The sequence below is a fragment of the Rhinolophus sinicus genome, linkage group LG02, assembly GCF_036562045.2.
Source record: "Rhinolophus sinicus isolate RSC01 linkage group LG02, ASM3656204v1, whole genome shotgun sequence".
NCBI lineage: Eukaryota > Metazoa > Chordata > Mammalia > Chiroptera > Rhinolophidae > Rhinolophus > Rhinolophus sinicus.
Window position 1 is genome coordinate 200,435,886 of NC_133752.1, and position 21,986 is coordinate 200,457,871.

The following is a 21,986-nucleotide window of genomic DNA, read 5'->3' on the forward strand; positions in this document are numbered from 1 at the left end:
TGCCCCAAGGGGGAGAGTCACAGGCTGGGGCTGCCTGCCACCAGCATCTCTGCTGCCCAAGGATAAACCCACATGCATTGGGAAGCAGTTCAGATGGCAGGGACCCAGACATGTGAGCGCCTGGATCCAGCCATACCTGCAGCTGCACCACCTCCATTTCCTCATTCTGGAGCCACCAAATCCCCTTTCTGTGTAGGCTGGTACTCTCAGGGCACAGGGGCTCCCCCAGAGCTGGCCCTGTCTGTCCCATTTACTGCTGTGTCCCTAGTGCCCAGGACAGTGCATGCAACCTAAGGGGATGGACACACGGATGCTGTGCAGTCACGCGCGCACACACACATGTGCCTGGTGGCTGCGGGTGGCACAGCTCAGAGCCCCTGCCCTGTGCAGGACATCACTGGGAGCTCCCCCGACTCTGGCATCAGCAAAGGTGCCATTTGCTCTCCCACACAGGGCCCTTGAGCCCTACTGATGTCCTGAGTCATCCTGGGTGGTTCAGGGGACAGAGGAGAAACCCACCCTAATGGCCCACTGCCTCGAACAGGGGGACACCAGGCTCTCTACCCCAGAGCCAGCCGTGTCTAGTGGGGTCTGCATACAATAAGGTAAGGGCTTACTCAATGTGTACTGGGGGGACCCTCACCTCAGAAAGAAACAGTCTCCAAGAACTCAAGGTCCAGACGGCAGGCTGATACCATGCCCACCCCCAACCCCATGGCTCCTAGTGGCCCAGCCCAAGCGGGGGTTGGGGGACGTCTTGACCACTAGAAGGTGTCCCGCCAGCCCAATGCCCCGACTTCCTTGCCTGGTACCTCTTGTAGGGCTGCCTACAAGGGCTGCCTCCTTGTACCTCTCTGGAACCACAGTCCTTTCTGGGATCTCTTTTGGGCCTGAGCTGCCCCCAGCCCTCCCATACCCGAGGCCTCATCTGCCAGCACTTGACCATCATGGTCTCTGGGGCAGCAGAGCAGGGAGGGTGTGGACTCAGGAGGCTGGTGGGCATTAGCTTCTGCACCCCCCCCCCCAGGCCTGGTCCAGAGTAGTTAGGGAGGTGGGGGGTGTGAAGCCCATAGGCTCACCTGAGGGTGGGATCCTAGGGCCAAACAGGGCCTGGGAGGGAGGCCGTGAGCAGGACAGCAGTTTGGACTGCCCCAGGAGGAACCCAACCAACCAGCCAAGTTAAAAACACAGCTGTATTTGATTTATAATTAACACGATTTACAAAAGGAGTGGGGATGGTCCTGGGTAGAGCTGCTCCTGGTCCCCGAGACCGGGGCAGGGCCTCCAGGACAGCCTGTCTGACAGGCCGAGGCCAGGACTCCCAGTCAGCTGGGTCCCCGCTGGCCACCTGGGCCTCGACGTCTGACGTCCGGCTTGACCTTTGAGGTGGGGCCCTCAGCACGAGTCCACCGGGAATGCCGGTGTCCGGCAGGGCAGGCCAGGTGAGGTCAGGAAGGCATCGTACCGCTTTTCTCCTCCCGCCCAGGCGGGGCGGGCAGACAGTCTGGGCATAAGGCCCTGGGGCTGCAGGCACTCAGACCCCACCTGGAGAGGCCAGACCCAGGGATGAGGCGGTTGCTGGTGCTTGGGAAGGGGGGGCTGGAGGCCCAACTGCCCCTAGAGACATGGCGTGGCGCCGGGGGTGAAAGGCACGTTTGCGGACTGCTCAGAAGACTCCACTGGGAGACTCCGGGCGCTGGTTCTGTAGAGGGCTGGTGTTGGGGGCGCCCAACACTGTTGCTCAGGAGAGCTGCTATGTGGCTACAGATGCTGAGGTGGGGGTCCTTGCGGCACCCACGCTCAGGCACCTGGGGCTCTTCCTCTGCTGGTGAGAGAGAAGGGCTGAGCCCACCACCTCAGCTTCATTCCCAAGGCTGCCCGACGCCGGCACCGGGCATCACACACCTGTGCCCCAAGACCGTGGTGGCAGAAACCCGCGGTCAGAGGTCTGTGACCTTGTTCTCAAGTGCAGCTGCGATCTGCTGGAGGCGAAAGGCCAGCTGCATCTTCTGGGCGGCAGGGTCCTCCTCCAGGGCACTGATGACCTGCAGGGGTTCGCGTCAGGCCACAGGCCGGGGAGGGACCGCCCAGTGCTGCCACCCCAGGAAGGTCCCTACCTGGTCATAGTACTTCTGTGTGTACTGGTAGAGCTGGTGCAGGGCCACAAGTGTGTTCAGAGAGTCCGTGTGTGCCTGCGGTGGGGTTTGGGGGAGCAGTGTGACCCAAAGCCAGGGAGGGGCTGCGACCCCGCGGGCAGGAAGCTCTATCCCAGTGGAGCAAGCAGTGAGCCATGATATGTGGCACAGGCGGACACAAAGGGTCATAGCGTCACAACACTCAGATGCGTGGGACAGCCATGGACAAGCCTCCCCACCCATGCAGGTGCATGGCTGACACAACTGCCACCCCCAGCACACATATGGTCACATACAAATGCCAGCCCATCTGGCCTCCCCTCGGCTTCTCTCCTGGGGGCACAACACACCCCACCCTGCAGTGCAGTCTGCTGTTCCACTCAGAAGGGGGCTTTAGGGGAGGGAAGCCGAATGGGTCAGTGAGTGTAAGTCAGTGATTTCCTTACCCGGGAAATCTCTGCCAAGTGTGTGTTCATATCCTGGTCGCTGACTTGCACCATCTGTCTGATCCCCCTGTAGTAACTGTTGGAAGAGAGGGGCAGTGGGTTCCAAAGGCTGGACCCAAGGCTGGCCACCAGGGTCCTCCTGTCAATCACAGCCTGAACCACCCCCAGGGACCCCTCCTGGGTGGGGGTCGAGGGTGGGCCCCAGGCCTGGCTGGAGGGTGGGGCAGTACTCACTCCTCCACCATCTTCTTGTAGGTGGAGATCTCCTTGGCATAGAGCAGCTTGTTGCTGGGAGAATCCTATGGGGATCAGAGTCCAGTGACATCCAGGCCAAGATGGGCTGGCCAGTGTCCCCACCCTTGGGCCCGACAGAGCCAGGCCCAGACCAGCTCAGGATACCCACAGACAGAGGAGGGGCCACTACCCTGCCCAGCTGCAGATTTGAATCTCCTGATGTCACCGTTTTGTAATTTGTAGTAAGTCACTTTCCCTGCTTGTGTAGGAGAAGGGTCCCCACAGGAGGGGAAGGAGGCGGAGGTCCTAGGCTGCCACAGAGGCCACTCACCATGGCACCTCCCAGGCTCTGCCCCACCACGGCCCGTTACCTTGCCCCTGCCTTTTTCCTGAGCTCCAGCCCCAGATGTGCAAATCCACACCCGAGACAAACCTCCTGGCACATCCCAAACTGACGTCCTCACCCCATCACAGCCCTGCTTCCCCTGGACACTGCCCAGTCCAGGCCCTCTGGGCTTCCCGGGGACAACACAGCCCCCCGCCCACCAGGGCTGCCACTGGCGCACTCACACGGCTCAGCTTGTGCTCCGTGCGCGTGCAGGCGTCCATGAAGGTCTGCGCAATGACCGACAGGGAGGCGTCCACCACCTCGTGGACGTGCACGTCAAAGATGAAGTGCGGGTTCTTCAGGATGTTCACCCAGAAGCGGAGCGGCAAGCTGAGGCAGAGCGAGCAGCGTGAGTGGCCGCGCAGACCCCGGGCCGGGGCGGGCGGCGGGGCGGGGGGGCCCCCACCTGTTGGTCTTCCAGATGTGGATGGTGTCCTCGTCCTTGATGTCGTGCTTCTCTGCCTGCTCATCCAGGAAGTCGAAGAAGTACTTGACTGCGGGCGGCACCGCCAGCCCCGGCGCCAGCACGCTCTGGAAGAAGTTGTCCACGAACTGCTGCAGGGTGCCCTGCGGGAGAGGAGGAGTCAGTGCCTGCGGGGCGGAGCCGGAGCCCCCAGCCCCGCCCACAGGGAGCCGGAGCCGCCCATCCACCTTGACGGACAGCAGGCGCGTCAGGTAGATCTCCGTGATGGCCTTCGTGCGCTCCTTCTCCTTCACGCTGCCGCGCTTGCACCTGCCGTCCTCTACCTCATCCGTTGGCCGCACCAGGTGCCACACGCGGTTCTCCTCCTCCAGGAGTGCGTGGCCTGTGGGAGGGGCACGCTGAGGGACCAGGATGGGGCTTGGGTCCCACGCTGCGCTCGACAGCACCCCCACGTGGCAGCAAGAAGCGGACGCTGGTCCACGCTGACCTCCAGGGACAAGGGGAAGGGACTCACGTTCCCCAGGCAGGTCCTGTTGGCTGTCCTCGGGCTGCTGGGAGACCCCGACCTTGGACAGGATGAGAGTGGCTCCATCCCGGACCTGGGGAACACGGCCATGAGAGCAGGCCTCGCTCCCCAGTCCAGGCCGGTGGGACCGCTGCCTCCCTGCTGCCCCAAACTCACGTTGTAATGCATCAGGGTGTTGATGCGTTTCCACCGGCCATCCCGCTGAGAGGTCAGGTCCAGGTCTGACAGGATCTGGGCTGTGGACCCAGGACGCCACTCTGTGGGAGGACACAGCCCAGCTCCTAGAACCCAACCACAGACCACCCCCTACCCGACCTGCCCAACCAGGGTCCTGAGGGCAGCGCCCCCCTCCCCACCGCCCCCACGGGGACCGTGCTCACCGAGGACCACACTGTCAGCCTTGGGCCAGCGGGAGCAAGGCTGTGTGCGGTACACCTGGTCAATGATTTTCTCCTTGACCTGAGAGATGGTGTCACAGTTGAGGACCTTGACAGGGATGGCGTCAACCCCTTCATCCTGGACAATCACGTTCACCGTCTGCCGGGGGACATGGGATGAAGGGCTAGTGGGCCAGCTCTGAGTCTCTACCACACCCAGGGTGGCCGGCCTTGCTCTTCACGGCCAGCCCTGGCTCAGCAGGGCAGAGCAGGGGACAGAGGACTGCTCACTCACAGCTCACACACCACGTACCGCCTCTCACATGTGTACACATGCTCAACACAGACACACTTGGTGTATAGCAGGCGCGGGTAGGAGCCAGATCCGGGGCTGCAGCTGGCTCGGGGTCATGGCACTCAGTGCCTCTCTCCAAGGCTAGCGACAGGGCCTGATATCCCCGGGCCCTGCCCTGAACGCAGGTGGGCCCATACTGGGAGGTGAAGAGCACCCAGCTCAGGTCCTGACACTGGCCCAGAACCCAGCCTGACACTGAGCCTGGCCTCAGAGGAACCCACAGCCCGCCTGGCCCTGGGGCTCACCAGGGGTGTGTACTCCACGTCGTCCCCCAGCAGCCCCGTGTCATTGAGAGTGTATTTGGCCTTCTTCTGCACGGCGTCCACTGGCCCCTTCTCCACCTGGTGTTTGATGGCCTTGAAGAGCTTGTACAGAGGCTCGCCAGCACTGTCCTGGAGCAAGGTGGGCAGGCTCAGCCTCTAGTGGCACGGACCATGCCACCTGGAGGTGCTGCCCGGGCAGTGGACGTTTGGGGGACAGCACCACCTTGCCCCTCCCCAGCCCGCCTGCCACGTGGCACCCACCTTGAGGTACTGGTACAGGCAGATGGACATCCAGTTGGACAGCATCCTCTCCACCACTGTCTCAGACCTGGAGGTGCAGAAGGATCCTTAGCGCCCCTAGGCCCAGCTGGCTCTTCCCGTACCCTCTGCATACAGGCTCTGGGTCCCCATCAGGACCAAGCCCCCAGCCCCCCATCCTACAGAGAGCTGACTGAGGGGAGCAGCTAAATGACCAGCAAAGACCACCTGCTGCCAGGACCCAGCCCTGCCGTCCCTCCTCCTGGCAAACCAGGAGCCCCCGGGTGGCCTCTGCCCCACTGGCTGCACCGCCGTCTCACACACCTGCGCAGCATCAGCTTGGGGTTCTTGGCCACCACGTACTGCTCCATGAGCTCCAAGAAGAGCGTGCGCATAATGTCAGTGTAGTACTCCAGCTTCCCGTGCAGTGCCACTGTCAGCAGTGACGCAAAGTAGACCTTGGCGCGGGCGGAGAACTCCCGCTGGTTCTCCAGGGTGTGGATGAACTGTGGGGGCGGGGCGGCCGGTCAGAGCCCGGCCTGTGCCCGGCCTGTGCCCGGCCGCCCCACCATCCTTGGCTCTGCCTGCTCACATTGATGAGGAACGACTTGCTGTTGAGCAGGTTGGAGAACTGGTAGAGGGCCTGCTCCACCACGGGCCGCCGCGACTCGGGGATGTCCAGCTTGCCCGTGATCATCACATCCTTGTCGCCATCCTTGGAGGGCAGGAAGAAGACGCGGTCGGTGTAGGTCTTGTAGTCCAGCACGGGAATGCCCGCCTCATGCACGTCGTTCGTCTGGTCCTCCATCTCGATCATCAGGTCTGGGGGGAGACGCACTGCTGGCTACACTGCCCTCTTCGGCCTCTCCTCCGGCCTCCAGCCCTGAGAGGGCAGCCCCAGGCCGCACCTGCCCTGCAGGGCGGCCCTACCTGTGAACTCCTTTTTGCAGCGGTCTCGCACGCTCTCCTCCAAGCCCTCCAGCTGGGACTTGATCTTCTCATACTCGCGCTCTGCCTGCTGGCTCTTCCTCCTGGGGCACAGGGAGGTTTTGGGGGCCTGGCCTGGGTCAGGCCGCATGGTGGCTCTGGGCCTCTGTCTTGTGCTGGGCAGTGCGTGTGGCCCGAGGGCTGAGGCAGGAGCTGGAGAGGGTGTGGGGACCGAGGCTGCGGGGAGGGTCTCACCAGTAGCAGTAGACAGACACAGCAATGATGATCACCATGGGCACCATGACCAGAGGCAGGATGAGGCTGAGCGGCACTTCACTCACACGTGTGTCATACTCCACACGGCCCAGCACCCACTCCCGGGAGCCGAACTTCACCTGCGTGGAGGGGAGGACTCAGCACAGACAGGTGGGGCTCAGACGAGTTCCCAGTGCCACCTGGCCCACTCTGGCGTGCTCCCCTCCTCATGCTCATTGAACCCCTGCCCTCTGCCCCCTCTGCCCTGTGGCCCTGCCCCACACGCACAATGAACTCAGGCAGGTTGTGTGCCGTGTCCCGCTTCTGCCGCCGCTTGGGGGGTGGCTGCACCTCCGGGGGCTCGCAGTACAGGTCGGTCTCGGTCAGTGTCTTCATGATGCAGCGCTCGGCACCCACGAAGGCCTCGGCCTCGTGGAGCGTCATTGCCTTGTTCAGGTTGGTGCCCTGTGGGGTGGGGGTGGAGGTGTCAGTGACCAGGGACGCCTGGACCAGCTCAGCCCAGACCTTGGTGGCCCCTCACACGCGCCTGGTCCTCACCTGGGCGTGGATGAGCTTGTTGACCTGCTTCTTGATGCCCCCTGTGAAGTTCTTAAAGGTGGGGTCGGCCACGTACTCGAAGGCCCCCGCCTCGGTCCTGAGCAGGGCGCGGTGCCCGTCCATCTGAATGAGGGCTGTGAGATTGTAGGCCTCGGGCTCCTCAGGGACGGCCGGGGACGAGAACACAACCAAAGAGTCGTTGTGGAACACATGCTCCGTGCCCACCACCTGCAGGTTGAGACCAGACGTCAGGCCACTTGGCACAGGCCCCAAAGCTCCGCAAAGCTCCCCAGCCAGCAGCACTGACCCTTCTGGGCTGCAGGGGTCCGGCCTCCTGCCGCTGCTGCCAGGACTCCAGGGGCTCGGCTATGACCACCATGGCGAACGTCTGGATCAGGCTGAAGCCCTGCCCTGTGACATTGATGCTCCGGCCGCCACTGGGGGAGGAGGTAGTGGGGCTGAGTGGACTGTGCTCCCCCCACCCCCCAATCAGGCCACGGGATGAGCTGGGCTGGGGTCCCCATCTCACTCTGCTTTTAGGTGCACATGCCTGCCATGGGTTGGGGGCATGCACAAGGCACATGTGATCATGAGTACTACAAAGGGGCTGTGGACTTCTAGGAGCATGCTGATCTGGGGGTGCAGTGGGATTTTCCAGAAACTTCCTCTTGCCACCCAGACCAGCCCCACCACATCCTCACAAGCCCAGTGGGCAGATGGCACCTGGGAAGTAGCTGGGGGGTGGGTGTGGCATGGGGAGCCCTGGCTGGCAGTGGGGGGTACCCTTCTAGGGAGGGGAGGGAGAGGCCACACCTGGCAAAGCTTCGCGGTGGCTGGAAGGTGAATAGCACTGGGTTCTCACGGTAGGTGAAGGTGACGCCGGGGCTTGGCACTCGGGAGCCCCCATAGTAGATCGCGAGGGGCAGCTCCCCCAGAGCTGTCTGGGGGCCGGTGACACACTGGAGCTGTGCCCCAAACTGCGTCCTAGAGGTGAGAGTTGCCAGTCAGTGTCAACCCCACCCTGGGGCCAACCCCTGCCCCAGGCTAGAAGGTCACTGGGTCATGTTGGTTGCATGGCCCTTTCAGGACTGACTCAGGGTCATGGCCAGAAAGAACACCAAGGACCAGGGCACACCAGAGATTCGCTGGCCGGCAGGTGACACCCACACTTTGCAAGGGACGTCATTGAGGGTCACCCGCACATCTTCCTCAGAGCCTGTGTCCAGGTTGGTGCCATTGATGGTCAGTGTGGTGCCACCTGCCTGTGGCCCCTGCTTTGGCTCCACACTGAGGGGATGCGGCTCCTAGAAGAGAGGCATGTGTATTCAGGTCAGGGCTGGGGTGGTGGGGTGCAGCCCTCCTCGCCCCTGGCTCTTGACTATTGTCAGAAGGTGACAGGGGCACAGCCCCCAACAGTCCAGGAATCAACAGCAATGACCAGATTCCACCCACATCCGTCCTTACCTGGAAGACACAGCTGAGTCCTGGGAGGTCAAGCACTTACCTGGTAGGTGAACTGGACATGGGGTGGAGAATGGCCCAGCTTCCCGTTGACGTCCACCTCAACACCCCCTGTGAAGGGCACCTCTGCTGCCTGGATGGCACACACGATCCTGGGTGGGCAACAGGAAAGTGGGGACACGCTCAAGGCCCCCCCAGGCCCTGCCTGACTAGCAAATCTGTGGGTGTGTGAGTCCTGGACACCCACACGGGCCTGCATCGTGTCCTTCCTCCATCCGCCCAGTCACCCGGCCCCCAGGGGGGACTGACCCGGCCAATGGAGCCCAGGCCATGGGCTGTCCACTCACCGGGTGGACACGGAGTACCGTTCTGGCTCAAAGGCGCAGTCCTGGCCAGCCACAGTGACCCTCTTGACGTCATCCGCTTTGACCCCCAAATTTGACCCGAGGATGGTGATGCGAATGCCCCCACCCAGGGGGCCCGTCTCAGGCTGGATCTGAAATTGGCAGAGCCCGGTGACCTGGCAGCTTGGGCAGGCGGGGGCCATGCAGGTGGGCCACGTCCAGGCTAGAGCCCCTTCCCTCCCCACCGGGAAGGCCCGAGGGGGGCTCACCCTGGTGATGACGGGCGGCGGGCACTCAGAAGTAACGTTGTTGCACAGGGCCTCGTACACACACCTGCTCTGCCCGCTGCACCACACACACTTGTAGGCGGGGTCAGCAGCCAGGCACAGGCTGCAGTCACTGCGACCAAAGGAGCAGTTGTAGAGGGTCACTGCGGAGGGAGGAAGAAGCCAGCAGTCAGCAGGGCCACCTCGCACCTACCCCCACTGGCCTCCGCAGCCCACCCCCATCCCCATTCCCCCACCTTGGAGCTTGCTGTCGATGTTCTTGCCAAAAGACTTGACATACAGGTGCAGGGGCAGCGTCTCGTTGCCATCATGGGACAGCTGGGGGCACACACAGGGACATGCTGCACTTCCTGCTCCCACCCAAGCCCAGGGGTGACCACTGTGCCCCTGTGGACCCTCATAGCTGAGGGGCAGCAGGGGAAGGCTAGAGTCTCAGAGACGCTAATGATCACTTTGACTCCAGCAGACAGGAGGAAACAGACATGCTCCGAGGCCACACCTGCCTGGCCGGCCACCTCAGCTTCCTCAGCAGAGCAGGGAGGGGGGAGCCTCCTTCCGCTGGGCCCCTCAAGCTCTGCAGGTAACCTGGGTCCAGCAGCCTGGCCTGCCCTCCCTAGGAGCTGTACCTTTGGGGTCCGAAAGGAGAAGGTTCCTGGCTCCTGCATGGTCACCGGCTCCTCGAACTTGAGTAGATCACTGCCCACCTGCAGGGAAGAGCCCTGCAAGGCCGGCCAGTCAGGACACCTGGACAGGCCAGCCCTTCCCATCCTACTGTCCGCGAGCCCCACACCCCACCATGATCCAAACCTGAGCAAACCATCCTGCTGCCTCCTCACTAAATAGCACCCCACTGTCCAGCTCCCCAACACCCCAAATTCGCCTGCCTCCCTTTCTCAGCCTGTGTTCTCAGGGCCTGTGGGAATGCCCCCATACCCCCGACCATCCCCGATCCCTATCCGCTGAGCCCTGCGCTGGGGTGGCCAACGTGGGCCCAGGCACTTCTACTTTGACTTGGTAGAAGCTCGGCTCTCAGCAGAGCGCATGGACACTCCGCCACCCATCAGGCCTTCCTGGGCCGTCCATCTGCACTGGTCAGCCCGTCCCCGGGCAGCACCCAGGCCCAGCCCATCTGCACTGGTCAGCCCATCCCTGGGCAGCACCCACCAGCCCTCACCTTCACTGTGTCCAGGTTCTTGCCCTGGAAAGTCACATCCGTCTCATGGTTCATGGGGATGACCAGTGGGCTGGGGTCTAGGAACTGGGGGCAGGTGTCCTCCTATAGAGAGTAAGTCTGGTCAGTGCCACCTGGCTGGGGCCCACAACCCTCCACACCCTGCAGCCCCCATGATCCCTCACCATGTGAGCTGGGACAATGCCCTCTTCAGGGTTGGGCGAGGCCTCTCGACACTCATGGTAGCGCAGGTCCCACTGGCAGGTCCAGCGGTTGCTGGCGCAGGAGATGCACCTGGGGGAGGGGTGGTGGGGATACTGTGTCTGCGGTGGGGGGTTGGGGGGAACATGGACCTGGGGGCCAGGCAGGTGCAACACTCACGGCAGGTTCTCCGCCAGGCTCATGGCCTCCCGGCAGTCATAGAAGGGGTACAGGTGGGAGGTGAGGAAGATGCTGTTTCGTTTGAAGAGAAGCTGGATGCGCATGGCCACGTGGTCTGCAGACAGCAGATGGGGACAGTGTCAGATGGGCGCCACAGAGCACAGGGCTAGGCTGGCACGGCAGGGGTAGGGGACAGAAAGGCCCGGAATTGGGCCTCCGCCATCCCCAAGTCCTCCTCCCATCACAGCTCCCAATAGGCCATCGAGTACAGAACCAGAGGCCGACTGTGGAAAGGGCTGGTCTGTGGGTGGGGCCCTGAGGGGCCTCGGGCTCAGCACACCTGCTTCCCGCTATCAGATCCCAGCTCAGGTGTCTGCCCCCAGGGCTCTGTAGAGCTCTCAGTCCCTGCAGGGGACTCAGTGTCTAGGGCACAGTGCCTGCCAGGTCCCACACGTCACAGCGTGGCTCCTGCCTGTACAGGCAAGCTGCCCTCCACAGGCCCTGAACGCTCAGGGGACAGAGGCTTGGCGCCTGACCTGGCCCACATTTGGGACCCAGCCTCTGGGGACAGCTCCACCTGTGTCAAGCTGGACAGGGTGGGGGAGGGGCTTCTGCCTAGACGACAGAGCCCAGGGCCTGACAAACAGGTGGTGCTGAATAAATGTGACAAAGCAGCAAGACGGAACGTCTCAGCAGAGTCTTGCTAACAGGCGTGGGGTGGAGGTGGGGGCCGACTGCACAGCGCACACGGCTTAGGGCACCCAGAAGTGGCACTGCCCGTGGGCCTCTGCCCAGCTCCACCCTCTCTCCTCAGCAAGCATCCTGGGACTGTGTCACAGGAGGGGCAAGATGGGTGGGGCGAGTGACCCCAAGGTCCACAGGAAGGGGGACAAGTGCCAGCTGGTGGCTGGAGGATGGGGCCTCACCCTGGCCAGGTGGCGTGCTGGGAATGCTACTTGGGGAGTTGCAGATGACGGTGTCCCCCTCCATGCGGGCAGTGTGTGGAGCAGAGTCACCGAAGACGCACTGCAGCTCATCCCCCTGGCACAGGGCCGGGAGGGGGCTGATGGTCAGCTGCACCTGGGGAAGGCCACGTGGCTCACACTGGACCCCTCTGCCCAGTCCTGAGGATGGGGGACCAGTGCTGGGCTGTCAGGGAGGAAAAGCCCCCCAACCAGAGCACCTATCCTGTGGCCCCTGCTCGTGTATAGGCTGACCCCCTAGAGAAGCCTCTAAAACCTGACTCCATTTTATCTCTAACAGGCCCCTATGACGTCACCCCCACAATCCTGGACGGGTCTGCCCTGGACACACCAGGTCAGAGGAGCCAGGGGAACCCCACAAAGGCCGGGTTCCCGGTCCTCAGGGTCAGCGCCCAGCCCAAGAGGGACACACTGTGAGGGTCTCCCAGCCGCCCCAGCCTCCGCTCTCCACCCCCACCCACCCGCCCTCGCCACACACCTCCCCCTGGGCCCTCCGGCTCATGTTCTGGGGCTGGGCCCCGGTGACGGCCACGCAGGACTCCTTGCGGCTCCATAGCCAGTGGCTGTGCTCCTCGGCCCGTGGACACTCAGCCTTCCTGGTGCATCTGCAGGGGCAGGAGGCAGCCTCAGCCCTGGACCCTGTCAGCCCCCGGGCGGTTGCTGGGCCGAGACCCCCAGACCCAGGCGCTCACCGTCCATCAGCGACACACCAGCCGCAGTACGGGTCCTGGGAGCCGAGGCACTGGGCACAGGTTGGGTAGCTCAGACAGTTCTGCACGGGAAGCCGGAACACCTGGGGGCAACAGGCTGGTGACAGGCCACGTGGACCTCCCTCGGACCCTAGACTTTCCTGGGACCACTGGCTTGACCCCCCCGTCTCTCTGAGCCTTAAAAGCCTCAGCTGCCAACTGAAGGCTCGCCAACAAGGGCTCCAGCAGTGGCCGTGCACCAGGCTCCCTGTGGCCCTGGTATCCTGGGGTGGCGTCTCCCATGCCAGCCCAGGCCCTCTGACCTGTGGTGCCTGTGACAGTCCATGGATGTCCCTGGTGTGCCCGAAGCTGGCTTGAGGGGCTCTCACACCAGTCCCCATCAGCCCGGGGACCTGGCCTATGCCCCCGCCAAGCTTGCAGAGGCTGCATAGCACCTCTTCCTGCCCTGTCCACCCTTGGGGGGAGGCCCACTCAGGGCACAGGGTCTGTGCCTCCTATGAGGACAGGTCTGAGGCAGGACCAGAGCTACAGAGATGGATGGAGATGATGCCAGGAACCCAAGAAGAGGGCTGGCTCCTCCCCGTCCTCCGCTGCCCCTCTAGGCCTATGACAATGGCCTGGCCACAGGCTCCCCCTGCAGGGCCACCCCAGGCCGACCTTGTCTTGCGTCATGGCGTATAGACTGGCCAGGTCTGCAGACAGCACCAGGTCCTGCTTGATCCTCTTGTTGATGTCCACAGGGACAGAGCCGTACTGCACAGAGCTGCCGTCCGGGGCCAGGTACACCTGTGGGCACGAGGGCAGGTGTGTGAATGTGCGTGGGCCGGGGTTGGTGGTCATGCACATGGCCCCTCCAGGAAGGGGCTCCTGCAGCCCCAGCCCCAGCCCCAGCCTCACCTTGAGGACCTGGCCATCCGAGGTACCCAAGAAGGCAATGGTGTGGCCGTTCTCGGTGGTCACCGTCACGGCAGTCAAGTTCAGGCCCCCACGCTGGAGCACGGCCCTGGCTGTGAGCCCGTCTCGGCTGCCCAGTGGGTAGGGCAGGTGCTCCGAGCCACACGGGAAGTTCTCGCTGGCGCCCTGCGGACCCCGGGGTCAGCAGTGGGTACTCACAGCCTGCCGCAGAGGCCTCTCCCCACGAGGGCTCCAGCACGCTGTGGCCCTACCCCCATCCCCAAGAACAAGGGCCATGCAGACAGGGACCTGCTCACTGTTGGATGCATGGGCCTGGCACGAGGGAGCAAATGAGGTGGCACCATGTGTGTGCAGACGCTCATGCCGACCCAGCCACGGACACGTGCCCATGCCCTCACAAGCAGGCAAGGACCTGAACAGGCCAGCGGGCAGCCACAGCATGAGCAGCCACGCACACGCGTGGGGTCCAAGCCCGGGGATCCCGTGAAGGCCACATACCAGCGTATGGCCGCCACACTGGATCTCGCCATGGAAGGGCTTATAGAAGGTGTCCCGGCCGTCGTCCCGGGAGCTCGTGTAGCAAGCATTGCGGTTGGCCTGCATCTTGGCGTGGACCGTGTCCAGCGGGAAGAGGCAGAGCCCTGCGTGAGGTCCCCCGCCTCTCCGGCCATCCCTGCTGAAGACGGTATACAGCACCCTCTGGCCGCTGCTGGACGTGGCCACAGAGGCTGCCAGGCAGGTGCTGAAGGCAGGAGCCTGGGCGTCGCTGGGGTCCAGGCAGCGCAGGTCCATTTCCAGGTAGGAGTAGTAGAAGCTGTCCTGCTTGCACATGCGCGCCAGCAGCGTGCGGTTCTGGGGCGGGTGCTTGTCCTGCTGGTTAAACAGGAAGAAGACGTACAGGCCGTCCTCAAAGGCGGCCACAAACTGCTGCGTGCTGGTGGACAAGTAGCCGGCCTTGTAGGTGGTGTGGTCTGTGTAGGCCTCGAAGGCTTCCCTGCCCTCGGTCCGGTCCAGCAGGCGGGTGCTCACAATGACGCCGTTGTCATGCGGCCCGTTGCCCTTGCCCACGAACAGCACGCGCGCGCCATCGGGGCCGGCGGCGCTCACCAGCCCCACCGTGGCCACACTCTCGTCATTGCTGGCCACGAAGGACTTCTCACCGCTGCCGTCCTCATAGAAGAGGCGCGTGGAGATGTTGCTCAGGGCACGCAGGGCACAGATGCCCTTAAAAAGGCTGCCACACTCGACGAGGCGCTTCCCCGGCGGATCGAGCAGCAGCAGCTGGTTGACGTTGTCCGTCAGCACGGCCTCATGGCACTGGCTGGCCTCGATGGGTGGGGTGCATTTCTTGTTGTCCAGGGCCGGGCCCGTGGCCACTTGCTGCTCCAGCTGCAGGTCAGCGCTCAGCTGGTAGAGCGCGTTCACCGCCCCCAGGTACACCATGCCCGACGTGTTGTCCACCACCAGGTGGTTCAGCTCCGTCTCACTGCGGAAGATGTCCAGCTGTCGGGGCCGCAGGCCCACCCCTGTGCCCACCAGGCCCAGGAGGGTGAGGACCCAGAGCTGCAGTGCCATCACCCCTGGCACCCTGTGGGAAGACAGAAGGCTCAGGGGAGCCCCAGCCTGGAGGACCTGCCCACGTATGGGAAACCCCGCTTCGAAGGCCTCTCCAGGGCCCTCATTCCAGACCCTGCGCAAATGGCCAGAACACAACAGGGAAGGGGTGTGGTTGCCCACCGTGTCCTGAGTGCCCGGTCCCTCCCCTGCCTTTCCATGTGTGTGGCCAGGCACATGCGCTGTCATCTCCAAGGAGACTATTTCCCAGCCTTCTCAGGAAGTTCACCCCATAGTTTAACCCATGACAGGGGCCAGGCCACCACAGCTGCATGCTACAGGCATGAGTGTGGCTGCCCAGGAAGACTGTGCCCCGGCCCCCACCTCCAGGTTCTCAAAACACCTGCAGGCCCGCCTCCAGAGAGGCTCCCCGACTCACGCGTGTGCCCACCCCACATCCCACAACCCTGAGAGCGCCAGGTGACCTGAGAGACACTGTCACCAGAGCACGAGCCCCATCATAGGCTCAGGACATGCAAAGAGGTAGACCACACACCTTCCTATACCTGGCTCTCAGCACACAGTACAACCTGACAGGAAACAAACAGACCACAGCTGCAGCTGAAAGTGCGCTGGGGCCAGCAGTGTGGACCAGCAAAGGCACAGACCTTCTGCCTGCTCACTGGAGCTGCTCGGACCACAGCCAGCCGGCCTCCACACCCATCTTCCGAGCCTCCCTGGCCCTTTCCACGCCGCTCTCCCTGGTGACCCAGCAGAGGAGCGAGCACGGATCCAGAGTGAGCACCCAAATCTACCTGGAGGCTGTGCTGGGGAAGCATGCAAATCTACCTGCATGGCTGGGGGTGCCACCTGCATGGCTGGGCAGGCCATGTCTATGCAGGTGTCTATTTGAGCACACGTCCCTGCATGTATTCAGGTCTACACATCTGTCATGTGTATCAGGGATCAGCTGTTAAAGCTGAGCCTGGACTGAGGGCCCCAAATTGGAGGAGGGACCCAAGGCCCAACAAGTAGACCCAGAACATACACGGTTCTCTCTCCCCAACTTAGGCAGGCCATTCTGTCTAGGTCTCTGCCACCTTGGGGTAGCCTCATACTCCCACTCTCAGGACCCCACTCTGTCCTGGTCAGAACTGCTCCCAGCAGCCTCCAATGCCACCCCCACAGGCTTCCCTCTCCCAATACATGCATGAGCCATCTCTGGCCCGGCTATAACCTGCCACAAGGGTGCCTGTGCCCAGCATGACATCCAGGGTAGACCTGCCCATGCCACGTGCCCGAGAAGGGCTAGACCCAATGGATGGCACAGGGTAATGAAGGACCCGGACCTGGTCCCCCAGACTCTCAACAAGACCCACCCTCCTCCGCCAGAGTAGTGGGTACACCCTCTGCGGTGACCTCAGACATTTCCTCCCTGGATTCACTCATTCCCTTGAGAAACAATTACTTTTCTCTTCTCCTTCAACACCCCCTGCCCTGCATCCCTCTCCTCCAGGAAAGCAGAAAGGGGTCTGCTCTACTTTCTCTGGGGCCCTGGCTTTGGGCAAAGCTGCGTGTACTGGAATGCGCCGGCTTTTTCTCAGGGACCCTGTGATTCTCACGTCAAGCCAGCTGCTATCTTTGCTTGAGAAACAGGGAAGCCCCCTCAGCTGGGCAGCTCCTGCCTCTGCAGAGAACCCTCACCCTGCACTGGGGTGCTCAGTTCTTACCCAGATGCTGGGAGAGGCTACATGGCGGGTGTCCAGGTGACGAGGCAGCAGGGAATTGGGAAGGAGGCCCTTGTTACCTGAGGGCAGAAGGCTCGGCAGTGCCAGGGGTAGGTGAAGGGGGCCCGAGAGAAGTGACCCCAGGCCTCACCAGGATGAGAGTCACCAGCTTGGGGAGAAGATGGTGGCTTGGTCAGGGTCAGGAAGATTCCACAAGCCCGTCAGGACTGTGTGGGCAGTCCCTGGTGTGGGTGTCCCTATCATCGCACACTCCTCTCTGGGCTTCGCTGCTTGTCTAAGGGAGAGGACTCCTCAGTTGGGAGACCCCCAGATGTGGAGCTAGGGTGCCCACGACGTCCAGACACTGCACAGAATGGGGTATATCGGAGCAGCACAGGACGCTGGGGCACCAGCTGCTAGGCCTTTGCACCCTCTTGTAAGCAGAAGGCCTGGGCCCAGCTCACAGTGGCTCCTGTCTGGGGGCGGGTCCTACAGCCCCGCCTCCTGGGATCGCCAGGGACCAAAGTCCACACGCAGCGCCAAGGCGTAGCGTCGGGGAGAGAGGGCGAAAGCACGACCAAGCACGACCAGGAGAGAGGGGGAAGGCACGTTCAGGCCCCTAGGCCTCGCGCCCAGTCTGGTCTTCCAATCTGCCCAGCTCACTTGGTCGCGCCTCTGCCTCTCTTGCCTCTGCCTCTTGGCTGTGGCTGCGGCCAGAGCTGGGAATGAATGGAATGTTCCCCGGCCAGGAGGGAGCTCCAGGGCGGGGCAGGGCGGGTGGGGGGGGGGAGGAAAGGAGGCGGGGTGGAGCCAGAGCCGCTGGGGAAGCCAGGCCACCACGGAGCAGCCCCCATCCACCCGGGTAGACTCAGGGTGACCAGGCCCCTCTGCTGGTCTGAAGCGTGAGGTCAGGATTTGAACCCAGAGCCGACCAAGTAAGCTGAGAGAGCGCCCAAGGTCAAAGCTGAGCTTTTTCGGCTTTTTCCCAGAGCTGAAAAAGCTCAGCTTTGACCTTGGGCACTCTCTCAACCAGCTAGCTCACAGCTCTGTGGTCACTGCACATGAAAAGAATGCTCTGGGCTTCCTCTGGTTAACAGTCCACTGGACGGAGTCCCCTAGGGTGAAAGCCCAGCCCTGTCCTCTGCCCTAGGGGCCCCCAGGGCTGGTACACCACAAGTGCTCAATGAATACCGCGTGTGTGTGGTCAAGGAGCTGGCCCAGACACCTCCACGCTGCTCCCTGCCCCGAGGCTGCTGTGGGTGGTGGGCAGGTGGACAGAGTGAGGCTCAGAACCCCAGTGCTGAGCCAAGGCTGTCCAGGCTGGCAGGAGGGACTCGAGCCACACTCCACAGGCAGCAGCTCCCCTCCACTTCCTGAACAAACAAAGCCTCAGGTGACCCATCTGACCAGGCCCAGGAGCAAAGGGTGACCCACCTGACCAGAGGCAGAGCTCAGGCCACCCGCTGTGCACGAGGTGCCAGGCACAACCAGCAAAGCTTCCTGCCTCTGGTGTTCCTGGAATGGGCCCTTCCTGTTTTGAACACGGGCCTGGGACCACTGCTCACCAGGCAGCGGGGATTTCCTCAGGGGCACCGGACCGCCCGCTTCCTGGCTGCAGTCCAGAGGTTCACTTCCAAGAAGTCACACACATTCCCGGCCCTAACGTCCCAGAGCCCAGTGCTCCAACACCCTAACACCACCCCAGTCCCATTGCAGAGCCCTCCCTATGTCCCCCCCCAGAAAAGCCTGGCCTCAGAGAACTGGGGGCCTGGCATCACCCTCACGGACAAGGCACTTGGCTTTGAACAGATGTGTACAAGCTGGCCCCGGCCGGAAGGACCAGCGCCTCAACACTATAAGCAGTCAGTGGGAGGCACCTCCAGCCTCACCGCGTGGCTGTAGCCCCCTACTGCCTTCCTCAGGTGGTGCCCAGCCCCCACTCACCGAGGTTCCAGTAGTTCAACTCAGTTTCTGCTCCGGGCTGGCATCAAAATTCTCTAGGAAGCAAAGGAGAGACAGTGGTCTTACCTCAAGTTTGGCCCGCTTTCACCTGTCTCCTCTGCTCCATGTCTGGGGAGGCGGGAAGCAGCTCATGGGACCCCATTTGGCCTCTGCCATCCTGGAGCAGGAGACCCCCAACCTCCTCTGCCTCCTCGACGCCCCTAGCCCAGCACCCCATTTGGGTGCATACATACCCACTCGGTTTTTCCAGAATACATGCCGGATATACCTCTCTCCTCTGCTCAAAAAAGGCAGAAGAAAAAAGGGGAAGGAACCATTTCTTCTCATTTTAAGTCTACTGGTATTGTCTGCCTTTCTAAATTAGGAACATATATGACTGTGATTAAAACAAAAATTGCTTTCAAAAAATGTGCATACCTCTGACCCCTACAATTCCACTTACTGGCTGTGTGATCTTGGGCAAGTTACTTAACTTCTCTGTGCCTCATTTCTCCATCTGTGAAATGGAGACAGTCATAGTGAACACCCCCAGGGGTTTGTAAGGACTGAATGATTCATTCATGAAAAGCCTCAGGAGAGCTTGTTACACTGTAGCATTCAGCAGTTTGCTATTGTATCCTCTCCTGGATAAACACCCAAGTATACCCATAGGGAGGACCTGTCCCAGGGAACTGTCCTCCTCAGCATGGCTTATTATAGTGAAAATGTGGCAACCACCCAGCAGAGGACCCTGAAAAACCATGGAACCAATGCAGATGGGTGGTCTCTGCAGACCCCCATGGGGCCCAGGATTCCAGGTATGTCCATGGGTGTCCATGTGGGCACACAGGGTTTAACTGCTAAAAAGTTCTAGAAAGAAGCCTTCATCCAAATTGAAAATAGCAGTGAAGTCTGGGGGCAGGGAGGAGGGCGCTAGGACAGCAAAGTAATGTCATTTGTCACCTTTTGAACAATTTTATACAAATATCGTCATGTATTACTTGACTAACTGACAAGAGGTGTACACAATAACGGTTGTGCCCCCCCCACCCCAGCTCCACTCAGCCTCAGAATGTAGCTTTCCAGGCCCTCAGTGCCTCCCCCCAATCTCTCCTGGCCTGTCCCAGCCCCGCCCCTCTCCCCCATCCAGGCTCAGACACTGACCCCACCAGCATGGTGTTTCCAACACCCCTTCACTAGGATAAGGCCCTGCCCCCCAGGGTGCTCCACTTGCCCTATGCAACAGGCTCCCCAACCTGCTCACCTCCCACCTCCCCCCATCCCTGGAGAGCAGGACCCAGGGGATGGACCTGTGGTGGGTCCAAGGGGGACAGGGGCCTTGTGCACACGGGCACTTCCCTGCAGCAGGACATCCCTCTGGCATCCTCTGCCCCTGGCTGAGCAGGAAAGGGTTAACCTGGAGCCCTGGGAGTGGGGGTGAGGGGTGTCCCTTTGCCCTGGGCACTCAAGGCGGCCTTTGTGAAAGGCAATCAGGGGCCAAGCACCCGAATGGCAGGGTATGAATGGCAGGGCATGCCGACCTGCCACCTCAAAGGGCATCATGCAGTCTCCATGTGCCTGTGTGCCAGCAGCCTCCTCCAGCCCCTCAACTTCTCCCGATGGCATGCCCAGGGGTCCCCAGCCCCCACCTTCCACTGGCTCAGGGCCCTGGTGTTGAGTGTACCTGCTGCAGGCAAGACCAAGGGGGCAGGCCTCTTCCAAGGGACATCTTCCTGAGCCCACACGTCCCCATCCCCCACAGCCACCCCACCAGGGACCTGCCCGGAGTGACCCACTGACCAGGCTGGGCCCACTTCTTAGACCCCCAAGAGGCAGCCCGTGGATTTCTCCTCCCAATACCAGGCTCCTCCAGCAAACATTTCCAGCAGAATGAAACCTGGACTGTCCCCTCCTCGGCCACCCAATCCTAGGGCCTTTCCTAACCCAAGGGTGCCTCTGCTCTCAGCCACCCAGTCCTGGCCCCCAGCTTCTTCCACGTTGTCCTCCCACCTTGTCCTCCTGCCCCAATAGCCAGCCTTTACCTCCGGCTCTCAGGAGGGCCCACTGGCCTGAGGCCACATCTAGACCCCACCCCACAGCCACACAGCTGCTCGGAGAGGCCTCAAAGAGCAGAACTCTGGAGCCAGACCATTGGGTTCAAACCCCAGCTCTGTCACTTTCTACCTGAGTTATGTGGGCTTTTTACAAAGCCACACTATGCCTCAGTTTCTCCATGTGTAATATAGGGGTGATAAGAGCACAGATCTCAGTGGGTGGCCATTCGTTGTGAGTGAACCTATGTGTGGAAATCCTTACAGCTGTGCCTGCAGTGGAGGAGGCACTCATATGGTCAGCATGTCTCTGCTTTTGCTGTTTCTCCTAGAAAACTCCTACCCATCCCCTGAGGCACCCACCCTGACGCAGCCGTGCAGGACTATCACTCATCCTCTGTGCTAGTCTCTGATGGGCCCTCCATGAGCAAGGTCTAAACACAGGATCTGGCCAGGTGGGCACCTGTGGGTCTGAGCTCAGTGAGCCAGGAAGGGGGTGACACATAGTGGGGGGAGCGGAAAGCCCACATGACCCCTGCAGCGGCCCCCAAACCTCACACACACAGTGGTGTCTGCCCCTCCCCCGCCGCCCCCAGCCAGAGCACTGATGAGTGACAGGGGACTGCCCCAAAGGTCCAGGCTTGTCCTCCACACCCCAGACTGTGCGGGAAGGAGTATGAGCCCCTTGCCAGCTGGGTCACCTGTGGCACCTACTCAGGGTCCATCTTCCTCTAACCAGTAGCTACCAGGCCCCTTGCACTGGAGGGTTCTGCCCCACCCCCAACAGGAAAAGGTAAACAGGAGGTGCCTGAAGAGGAAGGGCATAATCCTGGCTCCAGACCAGGCCCCAGGCCCCAGGGCCGTCAGTGTCCCGTTCTTCAGGCCTCTGCCCCACCTGGAGGTGGGCTCTGGGGTGTGGGCTAGAGTCAGGGTTCTTTCCATGTCTCTATTTTCAAGCAAACACAGATTGAGCAATTTCTGGTGGTTGAGAAAAACTTGAGACCATAGTTTCAAACCAAAACAAGGGAAAGCAGGCAGGCTCAATGGAGGAGGCGTCCAGCCCGGGGGCTGCCCTAGGCCAGGTAAGCCAGCCTATGGGCTCAGGAAGGGAACCCAGACCAGGCTGGGACCGACAGGACGGGGGCGTGGAAGAGGGGCCCAGAGACCAAGATGGGGACGCAGGCACTGGCAGACAGGCGAGGGCTCAGCCAGGTACAGACAGGTCCAGATAGGTACAGCTACCGCCCCCCCACCCCAAGCCTGGCGGTGTGTGTCTGGAGGGTCTTAGCACTGTGTGGAGGGTACTAGGGACCCC

General features: G+C 62.1%; 1 protein-coding gene across 7 annotated transcripts in view; it reads right to left on the reverse strand.

Annotated features, from left to right (window-relative positions):
• Nucleotides 1-1,174: 1,174 nt before the first annotated feature.
• Nucleotides 1,175-21,986, reverse strand: part of PLXNB2 (plexin B2) — a 28,917-nt gene continuing 8,105 nt past the window's right edge. For 2 of the 7 annotated variants that reach the window (XM_019712335.2, XM_019712334.2), the window contains exons 2-37: nt 18,624-18,676; nt 13,897-14,986; nt 13,381-13,563; nt 13,141-13,269; nt 12,466-12,566; nt 12,252-12,378; nt 11,717-11,870; nt 10,791-10,905; nt 10,595-10,703; nt 10,413-10,514; nt 9,865-9,957; nt 9,475-9,556; nt 9,221-9,381; nt 8,955-9,103; nt 8,651-8,759; nt 8,314-8,450; nt 7,960-8,130; nt 7,454-7,583; nt 7,147-7,374; nt 6,877-7,053; nt 6,589-6,728; nt 6,337-6,437; nt 5,999-6,228; nt 5,731-5,912; nt 5,410-5,476; nt 5,131-5,277; nt 4,534-4,690; nt 4,310-4,410; nt 4,142-4,226; nt 3,855-4,009; nt 3,610-3,770; nt 3,386-3,533; nt 2,816-2,880; nt 2,582-2,657; nt 2,118-2,192; nt 1,175-2,045 (exon numbers count right to left, since the gene is read on the reverse strand). In XM_019712335.2, coding sequence (XP_019567894.2) covers nt 1,941-2,045; nt 2,118-2,192; nt 2,582-2,657; nt 2,816-2,880; nt 3,386-3,533; nt 3,610-3,770; nt 3,855-4,009; nt 4,142-4,226; nt 4,310-4,410; nt 4,534-4,690; nt 5,131-5,277; nt 5,410-5,476; nt 5,731-5,912; nt 5,999-6,228; nt 6,337-6,437; nt 6,589-6,728; nt 6,877-7,053; nt 7,147-7,374; nt 7,454-7,583; nt 7,960-8,130; nt 8,314-8,450; nt 8,651-8,759; nt 8,955-9,103; nt 9,221-9,381; nt 9,475-9,556; nt 9,865-9,957; nt 10,413-10,514; nt 10,595-10,703; nt 10,791-10,905; nt 11,717-11,870; nt 12,252-12,378; nt 12,466-12,566; nt 13,141-13,269; nt 13,381-13,563; nt 13,897-14,973 — 5,529 coding nt within the window. In that variant the 5' untranslated portion in view covers nt 14,974-14,986; nt 18,624-18,676 and the 3' untranslated portion in view covers nt 1,175-1,940. Of the gene's footprint in view, nt 2,046-2,117; nt 2,193-2,581; nt 2,658-2,815; nt 2,881-3,385; nt 3,534-3,609; nt 3,771-3,854; nt 4,010-4,141; nt 4,227-4,309; nt 4,411-4,533; nt 4,691-5,130; nt 5,278-5,409; nt 5,477-5,730; nt 5,913-5,998; nt 6,229-6,336; nt 6,438-6,588; nt 6,729-6,876; nt 7,054-7,146; nt 7,375-7,453; nt 7,584-7,959; nt 8,131-8,313; nt 8,451-8,650; nt 8,760-8,954; nt 9,104-9,220; nt 9,382-9,474; nt 9,557-9,864; nt 9,958-10,412; nt 10,515-10,594; nt 10,704-10,790; nt 10,906-11,716; nt 11,871-12,251; nt 12,379-12,465; nt 12,567-13,140; nt 13,270-13,380; nt 13,564-13,896; nt 14,987-18,623; nt 18,677-18,874; nt 18,997-19,058; nt 19,138-21,986 lie in introns of all 7 variants that reach the window. The other 5 variants (XM_074326654.1, XM_074326656.1, XM_074326653.1 and 2 more) reach the window with 5 other exon arrangements.